The sequence below is a fragment of the Sminthopsis crassicaudata genome, chromosome 1 (genome assembly GCF_048593235.1).
Source record: "Sminthopsis crassicaudata isolate SCR6 chromosome 1, ASM4859323v1, whole genome shotgun sequence".
In the NCBI taxonomy this organism is placed as follows: domain Eukaryota; kingdom Metazoa; phylum Chordata; class Mammalia; order Dasyuromorphia; family Dasyuridae; genus Sminthopsis; species Sminthopsis crassicaudata.
In genome coordinates, this window is record NC_133617.1 from 401102796 (window position 1) to 401113660 (window position 10865).

At 39.8% G+C, this 10865-nt stretch overlaps 1 protein-coding gene across 2 annotated transcripts; it reads right to left on the minus strand.

Moving 5' to 3' along the window:
* Positions 1–491: 491 nt before the first annotated feature.
* Positions 492–10142, minus strand: AQP8 (aquaporin 8). Of its 2 annotated transcripts, XM_074280028.1 has the most exons (7): positions 9819–10128; positions 9470–9524; positions 9017–9275; positions 6854–6980; positions 5313–5527; positions 3374–3508; positions 492–1368 (listed from the first exon to the last, which is right to left on the minus strand). In XM_074280028.1, the coding sequence occupies exons 2-7, from the start codon at positions 9522–9524 to the stop codon at positions 1320–1322; spliced, it is 840 nt and encodes a 279-aa protein (XP_074136129.1). In that variant the 5' UTR covers positions 9819–10128; the 3' UTR covers positions 492–1319. The 2 variants fall into 2 exon arrangements, with proteins under 2 accessions (XP_074136129.1, XP_074136130.1); XM_074280029.1 differs by lacking the exon at positions 9470–9524 and having other exon boundaries at positions 9819–10142.
* Between the last annotated feature and the right edge of the window lie 723 nt (positions 10143–10865).

Below are 10865 nucleotides of genomic sequence, written 5' to 3' on the forward strand. Positions count from 1 at the left end.
ATAATTTATTCCATTTCAGTGACACTCTTTCCTTCCTTTCATTTTCTTTTTCTGTCTAGCTTTATTTTATTACCCCTTTCCTCTCCAGCTTCCTTCCCTTCCTCTTTTTCTCACCTTTTTCCTTCTTTCCTTTTTTCCCTTCCTCTCTCCTAACCTCTCCTTTCCCACACCTTCCTTTTTTTGCTGCTGCTTCTCTACTTTCCCCTTTCCTCCTTTCTTTCCTCTACTCCCTCTCCTGTCTTCTTCATTAAATCTCTGCTCCCCTCCCTCCCTTTTTCACCCCCTCTTTTTTCCTCTTCTCTTCCCCTTTTTCCTTTCCCTCCCTTTTCTAGTCTTTTCTTCTTTCCTTCATCTCCCCTCCCTCCCCTCCCCCCAGCTAGGGCTATTTTCACCCTACCCATCCTGAGGGCCCCACTTTCTGAACAAAACACATTTTTTACATTCCTAAAATTAAAAAAAAAAAGAAATTTAGCAAATAATGGAGGAGGAAGTTGGAGAAATACTGTTTATTGTAAAGTGTGCTGGAGTTTTCCATATCAGTAGAGACAATATAGGAAGTTTGAAACACCTCTTAGCAGGTAGGAGAAACAAGGGGAGAGGATTTTGTTGTTCTTGAAAAGAATCTCTCAGAAATTAAATAACTGGCTTTTTAGCCTCTCTCCCTTCCCTCCCCTCTGTACAAAGTGGGAATAAAGCAACCCTTTCCCTCTTCTGGTTGCTATTACACCTCCCTCTCCTCTCCCCCCTCCCCCCTTCCCAATACCCTCCAACCTGCCATTCCCCACGTTAGTAATTTCATTTTATAACAAAAGCAATTCCATCATCCCTGCTGTCTCTTCCCAGATCACATGAGATGATAATAACATTACTTATGCTTTTTCTGGAATCTTCCCAACAATAAATCGCTGTCCAGCAGCCAGAGAGGAAGGTGTGATTCAGCATCCATTTAACAGGAAGGAAATGAGGTGTTAAGGTAGAAAAACAGGGCACAGCCCGTGGGGAGCAACCTAAAGCTGGCATGTCACTCTGTGTGCTTTTGGGCAGACCAGGAAATAAAGCAGACTATCTCTCTTAGGGCCCAGAGGGCACTGCCCTCTTGCCCAGTCAGGCACTGGAATGAAGTCTTGGGAAATCACAGGAGAGAGACCCAGAGAAGGATCATTCTCTAAGATGGGCGACAATTGCCCTGGCAGAGCAGAACAGAGCAGGTCCCATACATGAGAGGTCTTCCTCTTCATTGTTCCAGACTAAGTCAAGTCAATATGAGAAGAATCCAGTGGCAAAGCAAAGCAAAACTGTCCATATGGTCAATAATTGCATTAAAGTTGTTTTAGAAACAGGCGAATTTTCCGATCCCCAATGAATAACCTGAGGGAAAGAAGAAAACCGTTGAGGAAAGGTCCTGGTCAATTGCAGAGAACTTTCTTCTGTTAGGATGCAGGAAGGAAGGGAGATGGGGGACTAGAAAACAGCGAATGCCTTTTAATGGCCACAAAAAGTCAATTGACTCCTGCTCCCCCAATTTTGATATTCTAAAGACTTTGGAAGTCACTGAATCTTAGAACTGAGAAAAAAACCACATCATTTTATAGGAATTTCAAAGTGGAAACCAGACTTGCTCAAGATCACAAAATTGTCTAGCAGCAGAGCTGAGGCTAAACTCAAACCCAGGACTGTGGAAACAAAAGAAGCCCATCCCCCCAAGTTCAGTTGAGGGATTACAGTTGATGGCTGTGACTGATATACAGAATTCCCCTGCTCTAAATAACAATAAATGACCCTTAAAGTTATCTTAGAGTCTGAAAACTGTTTCATAAGGCTGAGGCAATGTTTGTCCTTCAGAACTACAAACTCAGGAAACCAGTAAGTTTTCAAATCTCTGCTACATATTCATCAATTTAATTGACCCTAACATAGCTATGAGGTTGGTGCTATAGGCATTAATATACAGCTTTTACAAATAAGGCTAGAATCTTTACCTCAGATATGTGCCAGCAGTGTGACCAGTGGCAAGCCACTTAATATTCCCAGTCTCAGTGTCCTCCTCTCTAAAATGGGAAGAGGCAGCCTGCCATAATCAACAGTCTGAGAGTGGAGAAGACCTGAGTTCGAGTCCACATAGAGCACAAGTTTGCTTTGTGATCCTAAGCAAGTAAGTAAACCTCTCAGTGCTCTAAGACAACTCCCCATGAGTAGAATGTTCAGGTAGGTGCCCATCTGTACTTCCAGCTCTCTCTCAGCCTCACTAAGCCTTAGAGTTATTATTATCAAAGTGAAGGTGTTGAGGGCGGTAGCCCCTTGATATTCCTTGTTTGATCTCCAACTTCCTTTGGGACTTGGATCTTTGATACAAGATCTGGTCAAACTAGTTTGGGCTATCTGAGCTGGCTGGGGTTTTACAGCCCCCATTCTAATCTGCTCAAACAGACCAAATGCCATCAGGAAATTCCTTTTCTGGAAGAGACTTCTGTCTGTCCCCAAAAGATAACAAGAGAATCCTTATCTTATTTATATCACTCTCCTGAACCTCCTTACATCACTGCATCTTTGTTTTTATACAAGATTGTGCTCTTGTATAAAAGAGAGAACTCAAAAATCTACTCTTGGCAAAAATGGGCCTTGTACCTTGCAGCCATTTTTCCCACCGGCTCTCCGGAGTTTCCATTCTAATCAATAAAGACTATGTTTCCATACAGCATTAAGTAGCAAATTCCTTTGCTGCCGAACCCACCCTTGGTTACTTTGGGGAAGGAAGGAGAGAGAGAAAAGGAACTGACCCATCTCTATTTAGACCTCAGTTTACTCCTCATCATTTACTTCTCACAAAGGGACCCCTCATGTCCTGCACATTCTATTGGTTCCTCTTGTTTACTTGAAAGCAGCTGATCTTCTCCTGAGCTTGATGGCCCAACCCAGATGCATTTGCTTGCTCTTTCTCTGTATCTGTCTCTGTCTATGTGTGTATGTGTGTGTCTGTGTCTGTGTCTGTGTCTCTCTCTTTCTCTCTCTATTTCTCTTTCTCTGTTTTTTTCTCCCTCTATCTCTCTCTTCCTGTTTTTTTCTCTCTCTCTTTTTCTGTCTCTCTCTTTCCCTCTTCTCTTCCTTTCTCTCTCTCTGTCTCTCTCTTTGTTTGTCTCCTCTTTCTATCTCTCTTTCTCTGTTTTTCTCTCTGTCTCTCTCCTACTCTCTTCCTTTCTCTCTCTCTGTCTCTCTCTTTGTTTGTCTCCTCTTTCTATCTCTCTTTCTCTGTTTTTCTCTCTGTCTCTCTCCTCTCTTCCTTTCTCTCTCTGTGTCTCTCTTTCTCACTATCTCCTCTTTTTATCTCGGTTTCTCCCTGTTTGCCTTCCTACCTCTCTCCCTTCCCCCCCCTTACCTTATCAGTATCCCTGCGATCACGCTGCTGGCCAGTGGTCCCAGCCAGTAAACCCACTGGTAGTTCCAATAATTGGACATCACCGCAGGTCCAAAAGCTCGGGCAGGATTCATGCAGGCTCCAGATATAGCCCCTCTGTGAAGCAGTAGGAACACGCATCTGTAACTATACTTGTCTTATTGTTCACATACACAGGCAAGCACACATATACATACACACACACACACACACACACACACACACACACACACACGGACATTGACTGATCCCCACGCTCGGAAAGCTCTCCTTCATTGTCTCCAATTCTTAGTTTTTTGGGTTTCTTTTGAGAATCAACTCAAATCCAAGTTCTCTCCTCTCAGTCCCTTCTTTCTAAAATAACCTTCTACAGATAATGTACTGGGTGACCCAAAAAGTATTGTCCCACTTTTAAATTATCAAAACTTAGAATAGTACTGATACTTTGGAGACCCCCTATGTATATTTCAGTGTGAGTTCTTTGAGATCAGGGGCCGTGTTACTTTTTAATTTGTATTCTCAGTGATTAGCACAACACCTAGCATACAGTAAGTGGTTAATAAGTGCTTAGTATATCTAGAATTCACCTTGGAGTTTAAGTCAAATCACAGTTTTTAGAATGTCATCAGAGTCTCCATGATATTTCCCCAATGTATTCATTTACTTGTAATATCCACATTGGCTGGGACCTGGAGGGGGGATGGGGCAAGGAATCCTAACTTGTTCCTAAACTACTAGAGAAGCCAGCACTGATAAAAGCATTAAGTCTTAATCAGAAACCCTGGGTTCCAATTCTGGCCCCAAAGTTTTCTAAAATGCTTACTAAGAGTGATTTTGGGAAAGGCATTTAACTTTATTGAACCTCAGTTTCCTTGTCTGTAAAAATATATTTGAGATTTAGCATAGTATAACAGTTAAGAGACCTGGTTCTAGAGTCAAGCAGACTCTTATACAGACTGATTGTGTGACCAAGTCATTTACCCTCTCAGAGTCCCATGTGACTTTCTAATTTTATTAAGAGGAAGAACAAATGTTAACCAGCTTTGGCAGAAAGAATTTCCTTGCTGATATAGTTCCCCATACCAATGAAATAACAGGTCTGGCCCTTATCCATGTCCCTTATTAATAATGATAATTATAATATATCTTAATAGGTTTTTGAGATTTGAATTGTTTTTCTCTCAACAATTCTGCAAGTCAGACTATGTAAATATTACCATCTTCTTACTAACAAGTTAACTGAGACTAAGGGAAGTTGTGTCCTAAGTATATTGGCACAAAGCCAATAAGCATCTAAGTCTGAACTTTGGGGGAATTCACAGAATCCTAGATTGAGAGCAGAAAGGAACTATTTAGTTCAATCCCTGCATTTTATAGAACAAAATGAAGTAACTCTCCCAGGGTAAAACAGATGTTAAGCAACTAAGACAACTCCCCATGAGTAGAATGTTCAGGTAGGTGCCCATCTGTACTTCCAGCTCTCTCTCAGCCTCACTAAGCCTTAGAGTTATTATTATCAAAGTGAAGGTGTTGAGGGCGGTAGCCCCTTGATATTCCTTGTTTGATCTCCAACTTCCTTTGGGACTTGGATCTTTGATACAAGATCTGGTCAAACTAGTAGCATCATGTAATTCAAGCCTCCAATTAATTTCAACCCAACTTCTCTGGCTCCAGAGACAGAACTCTTTACCACAGTATCATTCTTTTCTCAAACCCAGGTCTGATTCTAAAGCTGGTGGTCTTTTTAAAAGATGACCCTGCCTCCTGCAGCTTCCAATGAGAGCGTTCCTGAAATTGGGTGCCACCTAAGTCCCCTTTTTCCTTTAGACTTGCACTAAGCTCCCATTCTTTTAACTGCCCCCCAGTACCTTTTACTGCTTCTAACTCAGGCAATCATCCTACCCATTATGACTCAACCTACCCTGCTAGGATGTCCACAGTCACAGTGAAACCAATGCAGAATGGAGCCAGTGGGCTCTTGGTCTTCTCATTAATGGCTCCCATACAGACAGCCAAGACCAGGAACAATGTCATGAAGATCTCAGCTACCACAGCACCAGACACCTGGCCATTCTCTCTAATGGTTGTAAAGGCTGCCCCAGAAGCATTTAAGAAACTTTCTTCTGTGCTCACCGCCTAGAAAGAGAAGTATCTCCATTAGTATAGAGACCACAACAGGAACAGAGTAAACAGAGTGTGGGGAGACAGAGACAGAGAGAGGGACAGAGACAGAGAGACAGAAAAACAGAGAGAGAGAGAGAGAGAGAGAGAGAGAGACAGACAGACAGACAGACAGACAGACAGACAAATAGAGACACAGGAAGAGACAGAGACAGACAGAGGCTTGGATCAAGGGAATAGTGACAGGAATGGAGAAAAACAGACAAGCTCCTCCTCAAGTTTCAAAAATTGACAAAGGTCAACAACTTATCTTCTGGAAGACCAGGTGCAGGGCAAATGAGCTGAATTGTTTGACAAAGTCTTGAAAGCTTAGATTAGATTGGAATAAATGGATGAACTCAGCCTAAACATCTTTAAATTAAACCTCATCCTGAAATTAAAAACTGTTGCCCTCTAGCTCATAGGCAGAAAGAGGATGGAAGCTTATTTGTTTTGTCTTCTCTGCAAAGACACAATCCAGGATGAAGATCCTTAGCCCATTGGGTAGACCTCTCGGGATAAACTCATAGTAGGACATGGTTAAAAATCACACAGAGTGGAAAGGAATGGATGGACTTTTATCTCGGTCATTGGAAAAAGTATCCATGTCAATAAGATCATGGGTCCACTGGAATATACCATACAACCTCAACTGTCCTTAATCTCTCTAGGGAGGAAGGAAAAAGAGTTGAAAAGAAAGAGGGAAGAAAAAAATGACATGATAACAGAATAAGAAGATTTTACACTAAGTTCACAATTATTTATTATAGTTCTCAAAGCTATAGTCGACATCTAGCCAATGGTTCCCGATCTGAAATGCCCCTGCTCAGTCCCAAACCACTGGTGGACATATTACAAAAATTTCTACAATCAATATGCAAATCTATAAACAAATAAACACCAATTTCGATAGGCTGGATGTCTTCATATAAATAAATATCACTAGTTTTCAAAAGTATATTGTCATACAAATGCATTAGAAAGCAATACTGGAGTAATAGTAATCTTTGTCCATATGTTATCTCAGTTGATGGTTTCTAATAGCATACTATTATTGTATGGATGTCTTTTTTTTATCTTAAAATAAGATTATAACATACCCACATAAATAGTGATCACTAATTTTGTTTAAGGATATGGCAGTGTAGCAGAGATCAAGGGCCATTTAAAACAGGTTAAGATTTAGGCAACTGATGCCTCAGTGAGCATGGAGAGAAAGTGAACAAATGACTAGAACACTTGAAAATCCAGAGATGATTTTTTTTTTGCTTTATTTTACATATGCCACCATGTGCCACCTACCTTGGCCAAAGCAGCTCCTATGATTCCTCCACACAGCTGGGAGATACAGTAGGGGATGAGCATCATGTAATTCAAGCCTCCAATTAATGTCACAGCCAAAGAGACAGCTGGATTGAAATGACCTCCACTGTAACCAACGGAAATGAATGAATGAAAAAGAATTTAATAAACAGTACCACAGATCTGCCCTCTCTGAAGCTTTTTTCTTTAAGAGCCAGTGTTATGATAGCAGGAAGTAATAGAAAGAGCTCTGTATTCCAAATCAAAGATCTTGGGTTCTAATTCCAATTCAGCAAGTTACAGATACTCAGTTTCCTAATATATAAAATATAATATACTACCTTCCTCCCAGAAATGTTATCCTCCCAGAGTTGTTATGAGGATCAAATAAGATAACTACAGACATAAACTCTTTTGTAAAGTACTATAAATATGAGCTATTTTTACTTTCAATACAGCTAGATCTTGTTTCCAAAGCCATATTCTTTCTACTAGGCCATGTTGCCTCCTTCAATTTCTATTCCAAATTTGTTGGAAATTGGATTTTTTTTAAATATCCCTACTGGTGTACACTTTGTGGACAAGATCAAAGAAGCACTCATATAGTTCCCTCAGTGAGATAACCTGCATTTCCTTGAGAAGTACCAGGGCTCACAAGCTAGTAGATTTTCCATTTAAAATTTTCATAATCTAATAAAAGTCAGAGGTCTACTCTGAGAAGAGAGAAATACTCTCTGTTGTTTACAGTGTAAAAGAGAATCATAGATTGGGATTTCAAAGGATACACAGCCAACTTTTTTTTTTTTTCCATATGAGGGAACTGAGGTCCAGGCCAAGGTTTCACAAGTTGTGAAAGAGGCAAGCTTTGAACTTAGATCCTCCACCTCCAAAGCCAGCCCTCTTTTAACTATAGGTCACAGAAAAATGGCTAATCTGATTTGTCTTTTCAGAGAGCACCGAAGAAGGCTTTCTTATACTTCTCCCACTTGCTTCTACTTTCTGAGAATGCTCCATCTTCCATTTCCATGACGCTACACAGGCTTCTTCTTCTAATCTACTGCATAGCTGCCCTGACCTCCTTCAAGATCCAGCTCAAATCCCATTTTCTGTAGGTTTATTTTATTTTTTTTTGTCTTCTAAGCAGTTAGTGCCTTTCCCTCTGAGATTCCTTCCTCTATTTTGCATGTATCTTGTAAGAAACTAATTATTTACCTGTTGTTTCCCTCATTAGAATGTTTGTTTCTTAAGAACAGGGATAGTGTATTTATGCTTTTTTGTTTCTCTAGCACTCAGCACAATATTAGGCATAAAGTAAAAAAATTAGCAAATAATTATTGATTAAACTTGCATGCCTCTAATTAAAAAAAAAAAACCTTGTGATTGTATCTGCTCTTTCATAAATATGCTTCTCCCTTGACTTTCTCCCTCTCCATCCTCAATCCCTTGGTATTTCCCTTTCTGTCTGTTTATTTTCAACTTTGGGTTTAACTTTATGATCTATCTCCCTCTTGGTTGGAGGAGAGAGAAAAAGACAGATGCAGCTTCCAGGGTGTCCAAATAAATACAGTCAAAGAAATCACCCTGAAGCACAGAAATAAGAAGCAAAAAATACCATCTGTTTGGATCTGGCTTTTAAAGGCAGTAAGTGAGGTAAGGTTTCCATCAGAAATTCTGCACTGAGGTCTTGCCTCCATGATGACAATCACCCCAATTTTCCTATTTATTAAATGGGCTCTACCTACCACACAAGATTGTTTTGAGGGAAATGTTTTACAGCATTAAAGCCCCATATGATTTCAAAATGAAGACTTTGAAGGATTTGACAATTTCTGAACTCAGAAGAGGTCTAATCCAGCCTTCTTATTTTATAGATAAGGATAATGAGGCCAGATGGATTAAATAATTTGCCCAGGTTCACACAGCTAATAAGTGTTTAGGACATGGCTCAAATCCAGATGTTTTTGACCCTAAGTCCATTACTCTACTAATTATAGCATGCTATCTCTCAAATTACCCTATGGCCCCTATTTATGTTGGCTTGATCCCTGGAAGGTGTTGACTTGGATATGGACTCCATATGACCCCCAGGTCAGTATACATAAAGCACAATCCCATAGACTTTTGTCAATGATCCAATATTCAAAGATCCAAAGAATGTCTTACCTGATATTTCCCAAAAAAGCAATGGTGAGCCCAAGGGCCAGACCATGAGCCAGTGCAGGCTGCAGCCGTCCGAGCCCCTCAACATTCTCGATGACTGACAGGCACCCAATGAAGATGAAGAGAGCTGAGCCCAGTAGCTCCACTACACAGGGCTGTAGGTACCGTTCGTACCAGTGAGATTGATGCAAGTCATACCTGCTCTCCAGATCTTTCTCCGTGGTTTTCATGCTCTCTGTCTTTGACTCACACATAGGGACAACTGGTGGAAAGAAAATATAGGTCAGTGGTTCTCAACATCTTTGGGCTCCTCCACCACCTTGCCTAAAACAAAATTTTCTAGTCTCAAAATATAAAGACATTTATATTTTTTGCCCAGTCATTACCATATTTTCGTTAAAAACACCAGTTTTAAAGCCATAAGGCATGCAGGTGAGTACCCATTCTGACACTTACTAGTTGTGTGGTCCTGGGGGAAAGTTTTCATTTCTTTAAGGCTCAGTCTCCTCATCTATAAAATGGGGACAATAATAATTCCATTATCTAGATCACGGAATGTTGTGAGGAAAAGACTTTGTAACTTTTAAAGACTTAGAAAAATGAGAACTCTTGTTATTATTACTGTTATGCTATAGTGATTTTTAAAAATTCACTAGAAATGGAACCCTGTGCTCCTCTTATAGGAATAGTCTCCCATGGGATAAAGAGGAGTAACCATAGGCTGCCAATAGATTCATTTCATTTCCATTTTAAAGAAAAAATTAAGAAGATTGTCAAAATTAAAGAGACAATAATGTTAACTTACATTTTCTTACAGGTCCTCTTCTCTCAGAAAGCTGAAAGTAAATAATCTTCTTGCTTCTGTAGGCTGAAGTTTAAGATTTCTTCCTGTGATGCAGTTATCTCCTAGAGATGAATTTTTTAGTGGCTCTGCACTCCCAAAGGTTGGGCTTTTAAGAGGCTAGAGAACTTACCCTCGTGCTGAGACAGTCATAAAATAAAGGAGGGGGCTCCTCTGGAAAGAGAAGTGGAAATTCACCTTATCTCAATAAGGCTAGAGTTCAAGGATCACTAAGCTCTCTGCCAACAGAGGAAAATACAACTTTTTTTGCTGCATGATGTACCCAGAGTTCTCTGTGAGATTGCACGATCACGGAAGCCTGTAAAGGGGGAGACAGAGGCACTCAGAAAAAAAGGGCACAAGAAAGCAAAGTCATTGATCTGTGTCTGAAATGGGTAGTTGGAAAACTATCACATATCTTTTAATAAGAGAGGTAAAAAATTGAACAAACAAAAAGAGATCATGGGATATGACAGAAAAAATGCTGGATCTAGAAAAAGAGACCTGAGTTCAAATCCCACTCCACATACATGCTAACTACATGGGACTAGAGGCTATCACTTACCACTCATAACCTCAGTTTCCTCACCCATATAATAGCAATCATAATACTTGTGCCAGTTATTTCATAGGATTATTGTAAGGAAATCACTTTGTGAATTTTAAAGTATCACTAAAATCTGTTAGTATTTTATAATCATTTAACTTATTATTATTCTCACTTGTTGATAATTTACAGTTTAATGGTACTTTATAATTGTGAAATGCTTAACATAACTTATCTTATTATTTTCTATGGACAGACATCCTTATAAGCTCATGTCCATTTGAAAATAAAGAAATCAAGACTGAAGGAGGTAAAGAATTATTAAATATTTGAGTTGGGAAGGACCTTAAAACAACAGAGAATGTTAGACTTGAAAGGGACTTTAGAGCACAGAACTTAAAACATTAGGTTTGAAGTCTTTAGCATTGACTGTCAGAGCCAGAAGGAACATTAGAACATAGACT

Coding starts and splice junctions, on each gene's coding strand:
- AQP8 (XM_074280028.1), bottom strand. CDS start 9,524: ATGAGGAGACTGAGCCTTAAAGAAATGAAAACTTTCCCCCAGGACCAC. Junction 9,276..9,469: donor CCCCCAGGACCACACAACTA/GTAAGTGTCAGA, acceptor TCTTTCCACCAG/TTGTCCCTATGTGTGAGTCA. Junction 6,981..9,016: donor GCTTTTTTGGGAAATATCAG/GTAAGACATTCT, acceptor CGTTGGTTACAG/TGGAGGTCATTTCAATCCAG.